The sequence below is a fragment of the Phaseolus vulgaris genome, chromosome 2 (assembly GCF_051622355.1).
Source record: "Phaseolus vulgaris cultivar YP4 chromosome 2, ASM5162235v1, whole genome shotgun sequence".
NCBI lineage: Eukaryota > Viridiplantae > Streptophyta > Magnoliopsida > Fabales > Fabaceae > Phaseolus > Phaseolus vulgaris.
Window position 1 is genome coordinate 44757833 of NC_143499.1, and position 23255 is coordinate 44781087.

General features: G+C 31.5%; 1 protein-coding gene and 1 non-coding gene across 2 annotated transcripts; both read right to left on the reverse strand.

The window, feature by feature from the left end:
* Positions 1-5343: 5343 nt before the first annotated feature.
* On the reverse strand, positions 5344-21780 carry LOC137812481 (callose synthase 5-like). Its single transcript, XM_090298980.1, has 43 exons — positions 21420-21780; positions 21081-21274; positions 20875-20975; positions 19327-19448; positions 19142-19238; positions 18924-19034; positions 18711-18839; positions 18521-18613; positions 18227-18318; positions 18020-18146; positions 17748-17885; positions 17572-17648; positions 17406-17484; positions 17205-17330; positions 17007-17121; positions 16038-16372; positions 14211-14263; positions 14051-14111; positions 13883-13964; positions 13757-13806; positions 13567-13653; positions 13076-13198; positions 12903-12994; positions 12699-12786; positions 12467-12627; positions 11831-11954; positions 11233-11324; positions 11025-11142; positions 10767-10918; positions 10237-10346; positions 10031-10156; positions 9889-9957; positions 9483-9672; positions 9267-9378; positions 9061-9180; positions 8857-8972; positions 8693-8776; positions 8410-8522; positions 8105-8334; positions 7043-7840; positions 6736-6786; positions 6438-6623; positions 5344-6026 (listed from the first exon to the last, which is right to left on the reverse strand). Exons 2-43 carry the CDS (start codon positions 21256-21258, stop codon positions 5796-5798), a joined length of 5739 nt encoding a protein of 1912 aa, XP_090155106.1. The 5' UTR covers positions 21259-21274; positions 21420-21780; the 3' UTR covers positions 5344-5795.
* Positions 9880-9960, reverse strand: LOC137813109 (small nucleolar RNA J33). The gene has a single exon (XR_011081347.1). It is a non-coding gene; the product is annotated as a small nucleolar RNA J33 (small nucleolar RNA).
* Positions 21781-23255: the final 1475 nt, after the last annotated feature.

Consider the following 23255-nt stretch of genomic DNA (forward strand, 5'->3'; position numbering starts at 1 on the left):
TAATACTAACAATATTAATGATACTGACAATATTAACATATGAATCACATTTAATTTATCTATAATCTACTTGAATCTAAACATAATTTATTATATTATCTATTAGTATGAATCACATTTAATATATGTCATACTCATAGTCATCATATTACCTATTATATTAAAATCAACTATCATATTAATTATTATTTTACATCATATTGATTTAATTAAGTTCATTATAGGTAGTTGGTTTTACTTGTGTGTTATAGTAAAGAATATTTTCAACAAACAATATTATCTTTTAACATAGAATGATGATTTTTACATTAACTATTAATTAAATCTCTAATACAGATTACTAGTTAGCATATCATTATAGTTTAAATTATATTAATTATTCCATAAATCTATGTAAAAAGTTGTTACTAAATAACCCTTTCTACTAATATATAAATCATAATGACAAAGTGATTAAATAATTTATAATTTAAAATATTTTAAAAATTATACATTATATCAATTTTAATCTATGTAAGTAAATATTTGAAAATAATTTTTTTTTTATCGACAAAGAATAAAAAAAATTAAAGGAAACATTTTAAGGATATTTCAATCCTTATACAAGAATCTCAAATCAGAAAAGAAGTGTAAGATACAAACACTTATGTAGCCATCTAACAAAAACTTCACAACTACCTATAATAACCTATATTTGAAAATAAGATATCAAATAATTTTATATTAATATATATATATATATATATAATATGAAAGTAAATTTAAATTTAACCATGAGTTTTAAAAAATTAATGATTAAATAAAAAAAATTAATCAATATATATGTATTTATAGTATTAAAGTTATATTAATATTATATAATTTCTTCCTTTTTCTCTCTATCTATCTATATCCGGATAAAAGTAATATTACTCAAGTCAAATAAAACTACTATACACACACAATAAATATCTAAATGTATATTTATATCAAAATTAATATTAATAATATGAATATTAATACTAATAATATTAATAATATTAATAAATATTAATACTAATAATATTAATAATAATATTAATAATAATATTAATAATATTAAGAATAATATTAATAATATTAATAATATTAATAATAATATTAATAAATATTAATAATATTAATAAATATTAATAAATATTAATAAATATTAATAATATCTATACCTATATATAAAGGGGATTCCCCACTTTAACTGCTCTAAATTGTTTTCCTACTTTATCCTTGCTTAATATTTTGTTTTATCAATTTATTTTGGTTATTTGAACATTTTGGATTCTCCACTTTAAATGCTCTAAATTGTTTTTCTATTTTATCCTTACTTAATATTTTATTTTATCAATTTATTTTGGTTATTTGGACATTTTATAATTTTAGAAGTTAATAAAACAGTTTTTTAATTTTATTTTATTTGTTCTCACTGCTTAACTGACAGAAAAGTGGAGAGATTGGTACGTTAATTTATTTTTGTTTTCACTTAACTAGCAGGAGAGTGGAGAAATGGGTTACTTTTTTGTTTTAAACTAATATTCTTCTTTATTAAATAAACATTTTTTAATTTTAAAATTTTATTTTATTTGTTCTCATGGGCAGGTGAGTGGAGAAATTGGTTACTTTTCTGTTTCAAAACTAATATTCTTCTTTATTAAATAAGCGTTTTTTAATTTTTTAATTTTATTTTATTTGTTCTCACTTAATGGGCAGGAGAGTGGAGAGATTGATACGTTTTATTAGAGAAGAGTGGGGAGAGAGGGGTGAAATATGGGTTTATGCACGGTTACTTTTTTTAGGCAAAAAAAATTATATATAAGAAAACTATGAGAGAGGAAAAATATAGAAACATCTTAAAAACTATTGTCTGATGCTATTTGATATTCTTTCTACAGAGTCCCAAGTGCGCGCAAATTCAATTTTGGTATTCTTTCAACAAATTCAATTTTGGTGCGTTTTCTTTCATATTTCTCAAGCAACAAGAGGAAGAAGGAGATAGAGAAGAAGAAATCGAGAAGTTCCAAGTTCTGAAATGTGTATTGCTAATTTTCTTTATATTTCATCTCTTTTATATATCTTATTTTGCTTTTCCTATTTCTTTAATGTATACATTTTATTTTATTTTTTCCAATAGAGATGTTTAGTTTATTTTATAAATTAATAACTTCAATTTCTTTACTCATTAAGAAGCACATTATTAAAATAATATTACATTTGATTTATTGTGATAAAAAAATATAATTATTTAATTATTTTAAACATATTTAATTAAAAATATATATATCTATATCTATATATAAAGGGATTCTCCTTTTTAACAGCTCTTAATTTTTTCCCTATTTTATCTTATATAAATATTTGATTATATTATGGACATTGTTGTCATTTCTTATTTTCTCTAAAATATGTAATATATGTGGAGGAACAATTTTAAATTGAAATAGAGGTTCGAGACGATTTTGAATTGAAAAAGTTGTTAATTTTCAAACAGTTGCATAGAAAAAATAATGTCTCTTCAAATTTGAGAGAAAGAAAAATATTAGTGGAAATACTGGAGAAGATGAACTGTTTTGAATTGCAAAAGTGGTTAATGTGTGTGACATTCTTAGGAAATAAAATTTGTAAAGAATAAAACACTTAGAATGATGATCAATTACTCGCATTGGTTAAGCCAATTCACTCAAAGTATAATAATTTGACATAATAATGATAATGTCATTTTTTATTTATAATATACTATAAATTTATATTGTTAAGATAAATGTGCAAATAATAATATTATTTATTCAAATTTTAATATTAAACATAAATATATATAAATGAAAAAATAAGAAATGCGGATACACAGACGCGTGAGCGTCTATGTTCCCGCTAGTGAATATAATGTTAATTATAATATTAATAAATATTAATAATATGAATAATATTAATAAATATTAATAATATTAATAATATAAATATAATTTATTTTATTATTATTATTAATAATAATTATATTAATATGTATAAATTATATTAATATGTATAAGTATAATAAAAATGATAATATGACCAAAGAATTTGTCTAGTCTAGTGGTTAATGTCACTGGAAAGACTTGGGTCTGAATCCTGGCTGCTCCTGCAGTTTGCTTGTAATATTATCTGGGACTTGGGTTCGAGTCCTAGCCGTGCATGCCTCTAAGATTAATAAAAAATATAGGTTTTAATAAAAGCATAAACCAATTTCTGTAGCTTTGATGATTAGCATTCTACAAAAAGAATATTTTAAACTGGCCAAATATAGTCGAGCATAGTCCAATTCCTGCAGCTTTGATTAGCATGTTGGACTTTTGGTTCCTGCTAAAAGTGTCCTTTATTTTGAAATATCAACATAGTTGAGTCATGCCAAAAATTGGTCTATGAAATTTTACGTTGCAGCAAACAGAGCATCTTGCACCTCCAATGGCCCAAGTTAAAGGGCTTCAAGAAGATTGAGAGACGGTGTTGTAGTCATTTGTGTGAGGTTGACATGTAACTGCTACGAGAGGCTGCTATTACGTCTTTTTTTTTTTCTGCAAATCAAAACAGATAACCTTCCTTGGCTAATTTGCACTACTTCTTAATTTTCCTTTCAGTTACCAGAAAACACCAAGGATAACAAAAAGTGTAACGGGCCAATGATAAATATTGGAACTGAAAACAAACCAGAAATCCCGGGATGAAGAAACATATATAAGCTAGGTAATTGTTCTCAAATAGAGAAGAGGATACAAGGACCTGTCAAAAGAAAAATGATTGTTGGCAGCTTAGTTTTTAGCCATATCCATGACTTGAGTTGAACATGTGGAAAACTTCCTTCACATCTATATTTATTTGTTTAAAAATTACTCTATTCCTATAATCTCATAAACTCCTTATCCACATTTTTTTCCATGCCATGTTTTGTTTGTAATTTATATGAAGAAGATGAAACTGTTCAAAATGAGTATTATTATGTTGGACAATATTCTGGATACTAATCCAATTGTAACAAAACTTCCAGGCAGCAAATGCAATTTCACACCTAAAAACAAATGGGGTATAATTTTTACTTTTAGATGGCAAAGAGGGAAAAACATGCTATCATTCAAACATATTCCTTGTCTGTTACAAATTTCATTATCAGGATTTGTCCAGCTTATTACCTTCCCCACAATCCTCCTTTGATTTGTTGAGATAAAGTATAATCTAGGAAAACTATGTATGAGTTGTATTCTCCTAACCAATTGTTCCTAACCAATTGTGCTCCCAAAATCTAGCTCTATTGCCTGCACCTATTTTCTAACCTATTGACTTATCAACCTAACTTTGATTTCTTCCCTCTCCACACACTTTGTGTGGAAAAGAAATTACAAAAGCATTGATTGAGAATATATATTAAAAAATGGAAAAAGTCCAAAAAGCAACCTTATGATTGTCATTTACACTTTCGGGTTAGAAATTTTAACATGGTGAATTTTAACAATTGTCAAGTATAAAATTTAGGAGGGGAGAAGATGGTATAATTCAAGACAATGCTTTGGGACTAAAAAACACTCACCCCTTAAGACTTATGTAAAATGAAAATGAAAAGTGCAAAAAACAATTACTTTATAATTTCTGCCATTAATTGCATTACAATATAATATTAGAAATTTAAGCAGGATAGACTTTATTAATTTGTATTGTGTTCTTTAATTTGATGACTATATACAAGTTTTCCTTATTAAAAATATCTATATTATTCTAACAATAGTTTTTCAATTATAGTATAGATTTGATTCATTACTATATTTTAACATTTAATAATTTTTTTTTATAAAACTGACATGCTAAGCATCAAATTTCATAATAATTTAACTATAAACTTTTTTGGTAAATTATAATCAGTCATAATATGTCAATCTAGTAAAGCAATTAAACAAATAATAAAAATGATTAAATAGTAATAATATATTAGGATGACTTACAAACTTAAATAAAAGTTCAGTAATATCGGATTATAAAGTCATTTAGGTGTTGTAAAATTTATAATTTTTATTTTTTTCAAAGATTTCATTTAGATAATTTTACTATTGTTGTTATATCTTGTGCATTTTAGAATTGTGTTATCTATAAACGTACTATGCACAAAATTTTGGTTTATTCCAGCAATTCGGGTAAAAGTTACGTGATCGTGCAATAATAAGCGTTAAAGAAACGATTATCCTAACAATTTTAACATTGCCTAATTTCCATTTCTGAAACTAAGACAGTAATATAGTGGACTAGTAATTCCTTCTGTCAGTTATTCTAAAATTTCCACTATTGCCTACATGGTCTCAGCCAATTGTGACATACATGTGTAACTGCGGTTTTCAATTTCCAAAAACAAGGATAATATCGTGTCACGTGACTCAAGAATTAATTGACTAGCTTCCTTTCAGAGTCATGGACCAAACATGTCATTGCTTCTCTAAGACTCTAACCAGTAATCTTGGAGTTCCTAACACTAACTATATCTTTTTACAAAAATTGAAAAATACAAAATGAAAGTAGGAGTACAAATCAGACGCAACAACTGTCATAACATGTGCCCAGGGAGTTTAATCTGTTTCGTTATAAGATCCAACTCAATGCTCTTCAGAATTCATGAAATTATCCAACACTATATCGAAGAATTCTTCGTATGTACAGTCTCCATCTGCAGTCTGCTACATCATAATTTCGGATTTTTTTCTATGCAGCAACATTCATCTCATCTTCTGTCTAGACTCTGTAACAAGATAACTGAAAAGGATTTAGTTGTCTTATTTATTCTTCTTGCCACCAGACAGAATGCGCTGGATTTGAAGCCCTCTGCTGAAAGCTTGATTGTATAGCAGTCTAGTTTGAAATTCTGAAACAAATGGGAACCAAGCCAGTATGGCCACTGGTGCAAATATAATCACTCCCAGCACGTATTCATACCCTCTTGATAACGCTTTTATAGCCCCCCACATTCCAATTCCCTTCACCAGGGGTTTACATGCTTGACTTATCTGCTCATATATAACACACCAGGAAAATCAGAAAGATGTAATTTTTCATTAGCAAGATAACAGTAAAAGAAATCACAGGGAAAGCTTCTCTAATAATGGCATGAACTAGGAAGGAAAAATTAATTTACTAGATTTTGAAATATAATAACAAAGAAATATTGCTCTTTTCCCTAAACTAGTAATTTCCTGTACATTAGAACTAAATTTATGGAACAAAGAAAGATAATTTAATTAAACCACCCTGGAGTAATGGCTGTTAAAAGCTCAAGTACCAAGAGAAACCGTAAGGGCCTAACATACTTTTCGGGTCAAATGTTTTGAGACCCAATTAAGGTCAAGTTGTATGTTCAATATCATCAAATGAAAGAAATATACATCAAAACAAGAGGAAATGACTACTAAAAGAAGTACCTGCATAAATGCCCAACCTGTCGGCATAAAGGCTAGGAGGCTCACAAAGATGTCACCAATTGTGAGACTCAGTAGGGTAAACATCAAGACGAGCATGACAATAATTCCAATAAACAGAAAAAATTTGAGGAGACGAAACATCAGTTGGAAATCTGCACTGAACGTCTTTCTACCCAAGGATACTATCTGCAGTTTCAGATGCAAAATTGCTACCAAGTAATTAATAGAATAATTATTAAGATCAAGCATAAGAAAATGATTTAACTCATAATGAACCGTCCGATGATTGAATACCGACCTTCAAGATGACTATGGCGACTGCTACCACTAGCCAGGACAGACCATAAACCTGAGAGAGAAAATGCATGTTAGAAAGTTATTATCTTATTCTTATATACACACCCGTGCCTTTTATTTATTTTTCTTTCTTGTTTAATCAGGGAGGGTGATACAGAAATAAATTCTCTTCTGACCAAGGAACTTCTTTATCTAAAACGTATATTAGAATATAGTATGGATAGATGTGTGCAGTTAAACCCTGAGAAGAAGATACAAAAATTTGATTTGAAAATGTGAAATATACTTAAATTGGTGAGCAAAATTACCGTGATGCTCTTATCAGACCTAGTCACATGTAGATGATACACAATCCCATACTGATAGACAAAGAAACGCAAGGCAAGAATGACCTCCCAAATCCTCCCCCATAGCCCAGTGTGTTGCAGATGCTCCTGTTCCTCATTCCACCATGATTCCCAGCTCTTGTTTGAAGGAACACCAAAACCACCTTGACTATTTACCCATTTTGTCCAATCATCCCAATCCTCAACTATCTTCTGCCACTCGAATCCCGATGGATTAAAAAGGAAAGGACTGAACAACCAAGAACACACTAAAAACCACATTGATAATGAGAGAAGGCCATATGCTATTGTATCAGCAGCTGCTGATCCATAAAGCCTATAACATATAAGCAGTATAGCTAGCTCCATCCCTTTTACAAAGTGACTCCTGGAATACATTCTATAATTTTCTGCAAACCTTTCATGACGAACAACAAAACCACGCCCAGTTGCTCGGTACTTTGCCCCACCATGCAAGAGAGTGCGCCCATAGTAGTGCATCTTAGTCCCTAGTGAGAAAGTGAAGAAAACGGGTGCTAGCTGCAGCTGCATTATTATGATCTCACTTAGAGCAGTTCTGAATCCTCTCTCGAGTCCAATTTCCATGACCATGGGAAGAGTCATCAGAATACCAATTTGAACAAGGGACTGGGAAGCCATTGCTGCCTTTAATGGATCATCTCCCTTCCTCCTGGCTAACTTCACTATAGCAGCCTCAAGTCCACTCACTGTCAGGTAAAATTTGCCATACAGGAAAGCATAAACCGTGAGGGCCACTATCTGTGAACAGCAGAAGAAAGCTTTAGTTCTAGATGCAGGACTAGTGATTAAGCACACAGGATAAAATTCAAAAGACAATTATATAGCTTCCATGTAGAAAATGCCAGATCATATTATCAGAAAATTTCCATATCCATTTGGATATTATTTTATGCGATCAGGCAAATTTTCATAACCCTTTTCCTGAATAAACCTTATTGCTTTCGATATAATAAAAAGATATTCAGTGTTTATTTTGCTTAATCCCAAAGCATTAAGCATTACCATTGAGCTGAAATAAAATCCAACAGTTGTAAAATAAAACGATAGCATTCGGAAAAAGTCAAATCGATGCCCCAGTCGGTAGATATCCCTGCTTAGTGTCTGCTCTCCATTACCACAGGCCACTTTTGCTTCAAAAAGAGAGATTTGATTGAGCCCTACATCTCTACCCTTTCCAACTTGGATGTATTCATGATGAGTAACATTTCCACGTCTTAGTGTTGAGTTGAATCCTGTAAAGGCAAAGGCATTAGTGTAGAGGTAGATATATCAAATCACTGCCAAAAACGATGAATCAACAATGTTACCAGCAAATATATCCTCGCTTAGGTTGATGCCACAAGAAGCCTTGCTGAATCCTCCACGGGTAAAATGGAAAATTCTATCAAAAACATCCGGATGCCCATAGTGGAATCGAACCCTACAAAATGAGAAAAATAATCCATCATGTCAGAAAATTTGTATTCTGTATTGTATGCATTGCAATCTTAAATTAAAATGCTGCCTTAATTAGCCACGTGTTTCTTGGGAGGTTCCTAATTTATGGAAGTCAACGGTATCATAAGAAACCAACAACAAACAAAAACTTACTTTAGCGTTCTTGCAAGAACTCTTTGGCCAATTGTGACAAAGCTAGTTTCTTGATTTGACATAAACCATGCCAAGGAAGAGACACTGTAACAAGTGATAAAATTAAGTAGTACAGGGTCTAAACACGGGAAAGGGTTAGCTCTAAGTAGAAAACAATTCATAACCTTCCAGTGAAAATATGCTCACGAACACCTAATATGGAGGGTGCGCGCACTCCATGATCCTCATTAAATTCTTCCAGAAGGTTACGCATTTTCAAAGCTTCTTCCAAGTAATTATCCTAGAAGAAATTTCAAATAAACCAATTTTAACAGGACTGACACCCATTGTCAAACTTGTTTGAGCTTTCACATTTTATAATCTTTTACCTGGTTCATATCGATAGTCTGAAGAGCTTCCCCTCTAGTAAAAATGATGGCATGGTTTTGGTTTTCTGGCTTTCCTTCTCCTAACTTTGCTGCTCCCGGAAGCTTTATTCGATATATTTCCTTCAGAGATGTACAAAAGCAATCCTTTCTAAGGTAACCACTACTAATTAACTACCTCTTCCCAGACATCAAATGCATTTACTTACTTGGTCAAGATTGTCCACAGCTTTGACCAATACAGAATAATAAACTTTTTGCACTTGTCCACCTTCTCTTTCTTCAAGTTCATCAATATATGCAACACGAAGTGAGGGATTGCTATAAATAAAGAACCAAATTAGATTCTTAATTACGCAAACTTGGGGAAATAAATGCCAAATATATGCTAATAAATTTAAATTTTATTTAACAAAAGAACATACTTAACCATCAAATTCAGGATATCCGTTGCACGGCGATCTCCACTACGCTTCTGATTCCCATAGTTCTGACAGGTAGCAACGTATGTGAATTTCATGTCAGCCATAGCCTCTAAACTGGCATATAAGGATCTCTGACTCTTTTTTTCTTCCTCAGATGGAACATCAATAGCTTTATAGCCGTCAAGTATCTCTGATCACAAGACAAAATAACGTGCAATCATATCAGCTGATAAATACTTTTGTTTTCTGCCGCCCATGGTTAATGTATGACAAGTATTTTTACTAGTTAGTATAGTAGCAAGGAAATGTTTGTTAAGAGTTGAAGGTATGTATGAATAAGAAAATACTAGCCCAATGTTAGAAAAAACTGAATCGCAAAAAATCCCACAAAAGGACTTAATCTTACCTTTTTCAGAAGCCATATCAAGAAATGCCTGGAGCTTTATTGCCCGCCTGTAGTACATCATTCCCCTAACTACATTACAAGAGGAAATAAATCAGTCTACCTGATCCAGCCTAAGGCGAGGGGAAAGGGAGTCGGCATATACCTGTCCTACAAAGAGTTTGTCCTCTTAATGAGGCCCAGTGACGTAACTGTAATATATTCTCATCTTTCTCCCATATCTCGCTATCTTTCTTACATTCAAGTCGCTCCAAGAAGTTATTCCATTCCTCTGGCAACATTACTAAATTTTAGTCAGTCCGTTCTCTACTATCAATATACAATTAAGTTATATTGTGAGCTCTTACTAACCAGGGAAGATCTTCTGAAGGTAATATATGATTGACACGCCATCTTCATTCTCAAACTCAATGTCATTCTTAGAGTATACAGTCTCTTCACTGTAGTATGGAGTTAGGACACTGAAATAAGAGACAAAAAAGGCTATTATATAGACGGACAGGACATCTTCAAAATGCATCACATTTTGAATTTTATGAAAAAAAAATTTGTTCACAAAAAATCTTTAATAACTAAAAAAGGTGTATTTTGCGTCTACTGTATAAGATAGTAATCCTACAATAGTTGAAGTTATCAGATTCTAAAGAAAACATCGTATAACACTGGCACTGATGATATAAGATAGTAATCCTTCAATAGTTTAAGTTATCACATTCTAAAGAAAACATCGTATAACACTGACACTGATGATACGGTCTCTGTTCTATTGGCTGTTGACATTTAATTTACAAAGTTTATTTTGCAAAATAAAAACATGATATTCCTGCAGTTTATAATCTCTGTATCTTCGTGGAAATGTAATTAAGGAATCTGTACCAGACCTGAATGAGAGCATTTTACGCACTCGAGGAGCACGTGGCATATCCATGAACAGTGAATTGCTAAAGAATGCAACCCTTCTTCGTACTTCGGTGTTTGTTGGAACTTCAACGGCAGATTCCTTCACAGTCAAGAGTAGATAAAGACGTCTTATCTGAAACAACCACAGTGATTCATTGGTTTCAGAAGCCTCTGGATCATTGAATAATTAAACTAAAAAATAAATAAAGAATTAAAATCGAAGTTATATTACTAAGTACCTGTTCCTCCCATTGCGCTGTAACCACAGGCGGGAAAAGTATAGCGGGTTTTCCCTCTGTACCAGCAAAAATTTGTTGTCCAGTGTCCTTGCTACTTTGATTAAGTTCTGCCAATTCACTGATGAACATCAAACGTACCAAATCAGGTTTTATATTTTTCAATGAGTATATATTAATATATTCCAAAATTACTGCCTTCAAGTTAAACCTGATTTCATTCACCATCATATCGGTGACCACTTCCAACATGTCTTGCAGCAAGACCACCACAGTACCCCGCTGGGATCGATCTCCCATTTTCTATGACAAGAAATCAGTGAGTGAGTTTCCTAATATAATGTTTTAAGTACCTCATAAATTTTGATACTTTTAATTGAATCTCTACTAAAAATATTTGTTATATTGAGTGCCTAATACATTTTTTATTGTTGTATTACTGTCCACAGGATGACATAGTCATTACTTCCGCCTTCCCGTTTTGAACTCACCTATCAACTTGTTTCATTCTCTCCAATCTCCTCCAATTCACCGGTCAACTCACTTTAGAAGAAGCAATTTGACTAACGGGGTTGAAAGAAATTGAAGAGGGAAGTAATGAACTAATTGGTAAGTTGGAGATAGGAAGACGGAACTAGCAGTCACACTATCTCGTTAATGGCAAAAGTCAAATAGGAGGATATATAAACAAAAGTAAAAAAAATTATTTTACCAAATTTATAAGTTACTTAATCAAGCCTATGTTTAAAGACAATACAACATTCAAGAATATGAACTACAGATATTTAGTTTTGTTTTGAATGACTCACCAAGATTTCCACAAGTTGCACGTACTTATTACAGAGGGAAGGTAAATAGCCCATACGGAAATTTGTAAGAAGAGTATTCTTTGAGATGTTGCTCTCAACTTCTTTAATGATGATGGAAATTATTCTGGTTCGTCACAATTGATTCAGAAATACTGATAAGAATTTAATTAAATTAAATTCATAGCTTCGATAGTTCAATTATATGCGCTGCTTAAGAAAACAGCAAACAGCTGATAAGAAATTCGTCTGTACTTCAATATGAAATTATGAATTAATGTGCTAAAATTAATATTGATTAGGCAAAAGTTAGTAGCTAAATGCTCCTTTGTTCATTTATTTACATAGTGTTGTCAAGTAGCTCATAAATAGATCTAAAATCTTCTAGATTAAAAAAAACGAAAAAATAAAAACATCTAAGAGTAATAGCTATTCATGAAATTCTATAGAACTGATAGACTGCAAGAACAATTTTGAAGTCTTTGTACAAAAACATATCTAAGCAGGATAGAAGATTAATGAAATTGAGTCTAGTCTGTACCACTAAAAAGGAAGTTAATCCATTAATCTTGAATGGCATTTCAGGCATGAAGTATAAACTGAATTCAAACGCAACAACACAAGATGTCAAAAGGATACCTTTTTTCAGTTTCCCCTATCACTAATTCATGTAGAAAATGTTTAAAGGATTCGTAGCATTCAATCACAGAACATTTCATATATTCATCTGCACATATGCGCTTCCAAAGGTCAGAGTCCTTCCCTCGAAACTGAGTTGCCATATCCAGTGCTACAGTAATCTGTAAAGTTATACATTGTCAATCACAGAAACTGGTAATAAACATATGAATATTGAATCATATTAACCTACCTTGCCTGCAAGCAAAAATGGTGGCCACTGAATTATTTTCAGAGAATGACCCAATGAGTAAGGAACTAGCAAAAGATCCATCTCCCTGGAGTCATGCAAATATAGTTTAGTCCTAAATAGGTGATGGGCAGAAAAATCAAAAGAGGAAAGAGGAAACATAGAATCTAGGATAGAGAGCAAGATTGACTCTGAGGTCCTTTCCTATCACTTATGAGATCTTCCTCGCGGAAACAACAAATAATCTCATTCCATAATTGGGCAAATTTGGCAGCTTCAGTTCTTTTGTTTGCAGAAATCTATACAAGCATGGAAACTAGAGTGAAGTTGAATTAATGCAATATATTTAATGTACTTGGAAATGAAAATGTGCTAGCAACCTCAGCGAATTTCTTTGAGAAAGAGAATCTCGCGTTTCGTTTCGTATCAGAAGGAACCAAGCATGTATTGAATGCACCAGGCAACGACAGAAACCGGGATCTTAGCATGCGCAGAGTGTGTATCTGTGGAATCAAATTAATAACATTAGTAGATTGTGAAAAGATGATGGACTACTTTCTAAATCCACAGAAGTAATCCAACCCCAAGTTCACCCTTCAAATGAAAAAGAAAATCTGATTTAGTTACAAATTGAAGACTTCATAATTTCATAGAAGGGATAGTAACACATTATTTCAGACACTTTAATAAATGACGATCCAGCACTTTGCATCCAAAAGGATCCTATAAATTTCTTAACTTGATTAAATAGGTTGAGTTTCCCTAGGCTATGTGCGTCTGTTTTACAAAAAATTAGAGAGATGATAAGAAAATGGATGGCAAGTTCTTTTTGGACATGACTAGCTAAAAATCAAATAAAAATTATGATGACCTCGCCTAGACGATCAAAGGCTCCAACAGCACCTCCGTACAAAGTTGAGAAGATTGCATACCAAATTTGAGTGTCCATGAAATAAACCTGAATTGAATAAGTAAATAATGGGATGTGAATACACTGAAATGACTGTCCAAGAGAAAACAATCATATATGTAAACATAACAAGGATATATAATATACACACCAAAATTACAGGAGCCCAGAGTGCAATTACTGCACCATAGTTATTTCGAGCTGCATAGACTTGAAAATATTAGATCAATAAAAGCAAACAGCAACGTAATGTAGCCATGAAAGGAGAAGACACTACCGTTGGGAAAAAATTCATGCCATTCAAAATCGACGTGCTGAATGCTCATTATCTCCCTTGTTGGTCTAACTAGAGGTTTAATCTGAAGATAGATACAACAGTTACAAAGATGCTCAATAAAAGATAGATAGCTTGTTAGATAGAAACTACTAACAAAAGATATTTTACCTGGACAAAAAAACTGAATAAAAATTTGCAAGTCAAAAGCAACAACCAGAATATAGTGTACCTGAAAGTCAAGAAAGAATTTAGATGATGGGAGTATTTTCAAACGATAGACGAACGAACAAAGACATATATTATTAACATAGTGCTGTGTGAATCATACTTCAGAAGAGCATATTGACTTTCATGCATTCCTCTTCCAACATAGATGCTTGGCTGCATGGGGACAAATGATCATTTAAAAAATGGACAAATATTACACAAAGAATGCAAATTATTGATATAAGTTCACAAAACAGCACTATTTGACTACATCCGTACAACTCCGAATTTTTGGGGGGGGGGGGGGGGGTTAACGTCCATAAAATGTTAGCCTTACGAATGTACAAAATAATGGTCATTTATAAAATAGTCAATCTATGGGCAAATTGTGCCCTAAGAGTATAAAATTTCAAACTTTAACATTGTATCCAGACACCACAAGACACTGTAACAGAAAAATATATCGTATATATTCTTTTTCAAAATTAATGGCAACTCATTAAGTAAGCTTGTTGCCACCAAAAGATAGTTGAACCCAAGCAAGAAAATCATGATAAGGCAAAGTAAACTATCAAACTATAAAAGTTTAATGTCTTAATTGTCTCTGTGGGTGTAGAATGAATAAAACAAGAGATGAATTGGATCCGGTGTAAGCCAAAGGTAGAAGAAAATCATGATTAAACTATCAAACTATGAAAGTTTAGTGTTTTACTTGTCTCTGTGGGTGTAGAATGTATAAAAGAAGAGATGGATTGGATCCGGTGTAAGCTAAAGTCAATGTTACAACACGGAGTATCTTTTTATTGAATAAGTTTTTGACAGAATCAATTATTATATAGAAAGTTCTTGTAGCCGCCTTAGTTGTGCATACCCTTATCCCGCTTTAATTGTGACCTCTTTGGAGTTGTCTTAATTGTAACCCCAAGGATAGTGTTCAGCTCCACATTAAGTAGTGACTAAAGATACCACTAAAATAGAGCTCACAAAACGTGGACAATTCTCACCTTACAAAATTCTAATATATTATCAAATTTTATCTTAGATCCACTGTTACGCCACTTGTACTGCCATGCTCTGGACTACAAGACCCTAGATGTGAGATCGAGTGTTGGAAAGTTGTCTTTGTTGTTGTCACTATTGGCTCGTGTAAGTTGCAGCCTCTTTGGGAGTTGCCTTATTAGTATTCTCGAGGACCAACAGTATTTACTCTCACATAAACTAGAAATATGGCTTACGTAGAACTTACAAAGTTTAGACACTTCTTTGTGGAGTAAGATAGGCCAAATTCAAAGAGATATGATTATTCTTTGTTTAAAATCTGACAAATAATTAACGTCATGGATAGTTACAAATTCAACTATAGGGTACATAAAATTACATTTTATTGAAAGCAAGTGCATTTTATAGTCAAATATCTCATAGAATAAAATAATAACAAAAAGTCGAGAAAAAAAAACTACTTAATGGGACTCCTAACATTGTATGCAACATTTTCATTCTATGAGGGCTTCACTCACCATATTATTATTTAGACACACCTTAATTCAGCCTATAGGTGACCCTTTCATAGCCCAACTCTCAATGAAGACACCAATTACCAAGACTCAAGCATAAGAAGAGAGTCCAACCAAAAAGACTAGTCCACTAGATGGGAGAACCTCAAGGCTTAAAGTACCACATCAAATAGTTCATTATACCCAATGCGAGACTCCTAGAAAATTGTGTTAGATGTATGTATGTAGTTTGCCTAAAAACTACAGGTTTTAGCTATATCGTCTTCAGCTTTCAACTCACATATATTAGTCATATCAATTTAAACCGAATTAACCAAAACAAATGTTCCCTAAAACTTGAATTACTTTCAGAATAAACAATACCAACAGAGTCATTTAGTTCAAAACCATGAAGTGAAATACTTAATATGCAAGTTAATAAGTGACGTGAGTACCTGAGACCACCACAAGAAGAATCTAACTATGTGCCAGTCTGAGTTTTCAATCCAACGCCTTAACATTGGGAAAAGAAACAGAATAGCGGCCAGTAAATTTGGAAGCAAATATAATACAACAGCCATTATGTAAAATGGTGGAATGCCTTTTATTTGTTTGAAAAAGGAAAGCAACTGCTTCAGACCCGCAGGTGCACCCTTGAAGGAATTAACATAGAAGAGTGGGAGAATTATAACCCAAAAAAGACTGACAAAGACTTTAAGAATATTTCTTAGCACATCAGTGAATTTCCATCGATGATAGCCTGGAAAGTTCAGGATCAGGTCCAAGATACCTAAATAATATAAAGAGGGAAAAAATGATAGTAAATTTCTATAACCAAGGAAGAAGATAAAAGGACAGTCGGAAAAGGGATGAAAATATTACAAAACTCGGATCTACTTCAATACTTAAAACCGAAGGATAAATGGTGTAGAAAATAACACACTTTCGTCTTTTTTTATAAAGAATCATTATTAACAGCAGTATTATAGAAATTCGGTAAATGAATTAGAGAAAAGAATGGTTAAATAAGCATCAAACTTGATGAAAACAATTTGTAAAATAAATCTAAAAAGAGTGAAGGTAAACTTGGTAGATTGAATATGCAAAAAACAACTCTTGCACCTGACTTGCCTTACAGGGAAATAGAGGCCAAGCATCATTTATTTAATGAGGAACTACTAGTCATACCAAAAATTAAAATAACATATATAATTCATCACTATCTTGTTTCTGATATGACTTATGTAGTTTGTATTGCCCGTGACATTTTCATGCAATTTTCAACAAATGATATGCCAATCTCTTGAACAAATAGGAAAAAATCAAAAACCATCAATATATGATCTTGCTACTAGTGATCCTGATGGTAGAGTAGAGAGTGATAGGTTACATTACAGAGAGCAACTTAAGTTGACATATCATACCTTGAAGTAAGCGCAGAATGGATGCTGAGATGAATATGCTAGAGAGATTGTATAAACTATCCCTCTGAATTATATTCGTCAGTGAAATCCCTTCCCAAGCAATAATGAGCATCACCTGTAATGGAAATGTTCAAGCCCATAACCACAAAGAAGGGGTGAACTACAGGCATTAGTATTTTCATTGCTTGAAATAAATACCTGCAAACCCAGTATAAAAAATGTCCACATGCGATCAAAGCTGCGGAAGAGGTGCCAGAATGATCGTGTCTCTACAAAATTTGATTTGCCAATTTTTCCAACTCTTTTTGGAGCACCCTTTTTTCCCTGGTAAGAAATTTATATAAATACTGAAGATAATTAAATTACGATCATGCCAGTAGCTTCTTTCGAAGTAGATACCTGTCCCAAATCAGTAGTTGATTTAAAGAATTCACCATCATTACGCATGGGCCATCCAAGAGAAAAGCAATCAGATGACCTGCCACAAAAAAGTAGATATTGTAAATTAATAATCAAGCAAAAGAACAAAGTAAAATTTAGTAATAAGATTCTAAAGAAAAATCACCAGAAATACTCATTTAGGTCATCGTAGTTGCACCATGTTGAGTGTGGAGCTTGTCCATGTCGGCTCTTCTTGGCTTCCTAGATTAATCAACATGATTAATAACTACACAAATCATTGTACAGAGATCATATCATACCTGAAGTATTATGATGATGTCATGAGAGACAAAATCTTACCTTTTCAATTACTCGGTACAAAGGAGTTATAACCTTGCACAGGAATGCCTCGTCATCACTACCATAGGAAGGCTTGATATTTTCACCAGTAACAATGCTTACATTTCCAGCCAACAAACCGTGGAGTTCATATGCCATCTGAGGTTATAGTTGGCCATTATTAGATAGGCAAAAGTTAGTAATAAATTAAAAAAGATAAGAGGATAAAACAACTACATTTGAAAAGGCATTATACCACGAAATATTATGGAACGCAAGGAAAGTATACTCACGTTGTGAAATATGTAGCATAGACACTCAGGCATGAAACGAACATTGGATGCTTCACCCCAGATAAGAAGATACAACCCCATATAAAGCAACTTCCGCTGCTGTGTCTCTTGCTGACCTTGAGGAAGTCTGTGTGAAAAAACACCATAAGCACTTTTTGAGCAAAATTTTTGAATTTTATCACTGATGCTCATATTGTTATATCTCACCGTAAACTGTGTTTTCGTCCAAGGAATTTGCACCACATTTTGTAATTCTTAAAAAGGGTTTTCATCACTGAATCTACAGCACGATCATCCAGCTGATTTGATAAAATCAAAAGGAAAACAAATGAAAAAAATAAATCTAACTTCTGGCCAAAAGCAAAGTAGACTACTCTGAGAGACAGCTATTGATAAAAAAAAGGATTATGTATATTGGCAATAGTTCTCTTGATTATAGATTATCTTGATTTAGTCCATCACGTTTTGCCTAAATAGAAAAAGTGAGAGACAGATACGTGCCAGGTTAAACGGCTCAGGTTTAGGATGTAGCCTTATATGAGTGTTAGCAAGAAGCAAAATCATATGCTCCCTCTGATTCCTGACATTATCCCTCTGTGTCCAAATCAAACACATTAAAAATTTACTGAGGTCAAACAACAACCTAGTCAATCACAAATCTTCTCATTCTGTTGACGATCAACATACATACCTGAAAACCAAATATGGCTTTAAGCCAATCAAGCAAGTCTAAATCTTCAGTTTTCTGCCTCTGTAGCTCAAACGAATTAGGCCAGCTCAAGCCACGAGTATTCCAAAGTGCAGTAACAGAAGCCTTAATCTAGCGAGAAAGAAAGCCAAAAAAACTCAGTGCAATATCAAATAAAACACAAATACTCCATATCAACAACTTGAGGCACAAAACCTCTTCAAATTGCATTATTGGCACGGAAGCACCAGCAACATCCAGTGGAAGAATATTATAAGGCGTATAAATCTCCGTCTTCTCCTGGACATCCCTTGCTGCTGCCATAATCTGCACATACAAATTGAATATTGATAAGGGGAACACAGCAAAATAAAACACCTGTTGTCACAACAGAAGAGAGTAGAACATTAAGGGTAATGTGAACCGAGACTAACCTCAGGAGCAACTTCTTCCACCTTCTCAGTCTTATTGACTGCACAGAGCACTTCAAATAGAACCCCAGCAGTCTGGTAAGCTTTGCTGAGTTGAGCTCTGCAAGTGAATTCCAATTTCAAGGTTAGAGATGGAACTCTTCTTTGCAGTGTCAAACTTCATACATAACTAGCATGTATTTGATTACCTGTCTGCCTGCTCCGCCTGATCGAGAGTTCGGACATAATGTTCGTAGTATTGCTGATAATAGGACTGAATTTCTCTTGCATCTGTCTTCTTAACCCGAGAAGCAAGACTGGTTGGATTGTCCTATTCCACAATAAAGTTAACTAAGTTAATAAAAATAATAAGAAAAAAATGGGAAAAAATTATCATTATGTTACAATTCACTGAATAAATTATTAGAATGACAAATGCTAAAAAAATTATAATATCATGTATTTGGGGAGTGTGGTTTTTATTTTATTTTTTATTAAAGTTGTATTTGATAACTACGATTCTTAATTATTTTTAACTTTTTATTAAAAAAAAAAACTTATATGACGAACTTGTATACACTAAACATGATTTTTATGTGGTAAAAAAATTATAATTATGCTTATAATGAAATCATGTTTTTTAATCATGACTTATTTAAATTTATAATTTTTTAACAATTTAGTTATTCTAGTAATTTTTCAAGAAATTACATTAGAGTGATAAATTTTCCAAAAAATTATGTGCACAAACTTTTTTAGACTTTGACCTTGTTTTTGTTATATTCTCTTTGAAATATTGTGTGTGTTTATTTGTACTTATCATTTAAAAAAGTGTTTATTTATTAACTATTTATTTTGTAACTACTTTATATTAAAAAAATATTTTCTTAGAAATATGTTTTTTTTAATTTTTTATAATAATTTATAATTTTGTGAAAATATCTTTTTAATGATATCTTTAATATCTAATAATTCATTCATTCAATTTTCGGTTTTAAAAAAATATTTATAATCATTCATTCATTCTAGATTTTTTATAATTTTATCACTTTCTATTTCATTTTGAGTAAATATTATATTTTAAAATAAAATAAGAAAGGTAAGTCACATAAGATGAATACCAGTTTTTCAAAATATAAAAAAATGATGAATATCTATTTTTAAGAATTGGAGAAGTTGTGAATATTATTTTATAAAAACATAAAAAAAATATTTAATCTTTTAATAGTCAAATTTTAAAAGTTCCTTAAATATTTAATTATTTTACAAGTATTTATTTTAAGTTTAATCATTCTCGGCATGGAATGTAACCATTTGCCATATCAATTTCTTGAATATTTTGTAATAAATTTCTGATATATATTAGTTTATTATGATTCAATATATCTTTGTAAAAAAATACATCGTATGTACATATGTTAGTTTTATTATATGATAAAAAAAATTACACTTACTCATATTTATTTTGTAACTTTTCTAAAAAAATATAATTAATGAAATGTAAGCATAATATAGTAAAACAATTATGATTACAATTTGTGAAATTATATATAGTTGTATGGATCTTATAAACCCTCTCTTATACTATATATTTACTTTTTAACTCTCTTTTTTTCTCAGAAAACTATAATATAATGCAATGTCATAATATAATACACTGTAAAAAAATCTCTGAACATTGTATAAGTAAACATTGCATTCATGCAGAACAGACTGGGCAGATTTTATAAACTTTCTAAAAGATAACATTTTCTTACCTTTTCCAACCGCTGTAGCAACACGGTCTTAAACTGCCTAACGCCACGCCCGCTGGAACTCTGGTCCAGCCTATGCGCTTTCTCAAAGGCATAGAACCGACCTGAACATATTTATACATGGTTTAATTTCGCAACAAAATAATTAACAATTAATTATGCTGACAACAATAATAATCACAAAGTCATGGTTGATTATTCATTCATACAGAGATAAGCAACCCTGGGACGGTCGCTCTGTATCTCATTGGCGACTCTGAGAATTGGCGAGATGGAGGCGAGTGAGGAGGGCACTACTTCGTTGTCGAATACCTCCATAGAAACTGTCGTGGTTGCGGCACTTCTTGATGGACGCCGATTCAGTGTATGATCCATACTCGTCGTCATTGTTTCTCTCCACCACCTATATATATACACGCATTTCACATCTCATTCGTTGATCAGAACATTATTTAACATTTTCGATACAATTCCATGTACAAAATATTTTACACATTCAGATTTACTTTCATGAATAAACAATAATAACGGTGAGATACTGTTCGTACCTGTTCCGTAAAGCGGAAAATTAAAGAATCGAAATATTGGATCTCAGATGACGGTGGTGTAGGGCGCTGCATCAATGAGCATTGTGAATAGAAGGAATGGAGAAGTGAGAGAAGCAGAAATCAAAGTGAAGATTGAAAGAAAAAAATGAGAATGAAGAATTTGGAAATATATGGTAAGATAATGTGGGAGTGAGAATGACTGGAAGAACACAGTTTCCGCGTGCGAAGGGTGAGAGAAGGGAAGAGAAAGTGATGAGAGAGATACTGAGAAAAGATAAGGAAAGAGAATGGAATTTCAATGGAAGTCCGTTTTCCTCTTTTCTATTCCTAACTAACCAATTCACCAACCCTGCTATCTGGCGCGGAATTTCTCCCTGCACAACAAATTATTATATGCCAATGTGCTACTTTCAAATTCTTCTCATTTTCACACTTGTTTGGTTTGGATTGAAACATTTGCACGGATGGTCTCTTAACGCTTGATGCAATCAAATTATTATAATTATTTTATTTTATTTCTAAAAATCAATTATTAAAACTTAATTTCGTGAAATAAAAGTTATGAAAATCATATACATGACTTCAAACTATATAATATATATTTTGTATCTTCCTATTAAACTTATATTTATATTTAGTGAGTCAGGATTTATTATTATTATTATAAATGTTTTTGTTTTGCATTAAAATTGTATTTCATCTACATGAATTCAATTAAATCATAAAATCAATACTAATTAAAGTTAAAATCTTGTTAACAAAACTTATCCATACTGTAATTAAAATATTTTTTTATCCATTTTGATAATGACAATAGTGAATTGCACCATTTTGATGAAAAATATAAATTCATTGTATTGTGAAATTTGATATATACGAATATATATTATTAAGATAATATTTTGGAATTTAATAATTAACCTGATTAACTTTACACTATTTTTTTCATTAAAATATATACTATATATATTTGTATACAGTGATTTCAATCTTATTTGTTATATATTAATAAAAAATGATAAGTGGTAATAACTGATATATTTTGATCTCGAATTTAGTATGTGAAACATCCACCACATTATTATTTAATTTTTTAAAAGATAACCTTCACTAGCAATAACTACCCAAGGTGAGTATTGAGTAGTTAACATTAATAGTGGAATGATGCTAAAATATTCCATTATAATAACATTAAAGAAAGTTATAAAAAAATACTAATAGCTAAGTAGAAAGTTTGGCATAAGTTGAAATGTTGTACAAAAGAGCATTAATTTTTAGGTATGTCAAACACTTAATATCTCGTGGATATAGATTTACTTGAGCATAGTTGACTTTTGCAAAAAAAAATATAAAAACACATTAAATTAAATTTTAAATCCAAATGGGTTCATGTTCATTGTAACTCTCAGGATCAAAATGAAGTGTGCATAAGGCAACACCAGAGTTGAAAATTTTAAAATCCAAACATTACATAATAGCATTATATACAATTAGGTTTCACACGTGATATCAATTCCTTCATACACGCCACTTGTTTATACAGGACAATTCACACATAATTAATTATTGGTTTTATTTGGTATATTTTCTCACTACCTTTTTATACGACTTGCAGAGTTAATTAATCTTTGATAATATTTTATTGTCGGTTCAAAATGAGTTTAAATTCCTAAATTGGAAATTACTTGTCATTTTAGTTATGTTTGCAAATGGTTTCTTCACGTGTTTACTTGCACGTGACTAATTTAAAACTTTGGTTAATCTTATGTTCTAAGTTTTAGCAATGTTTTCTAAATGCTATTATGAATTCATTAATGTGTTGTACTTTTTGTGTGT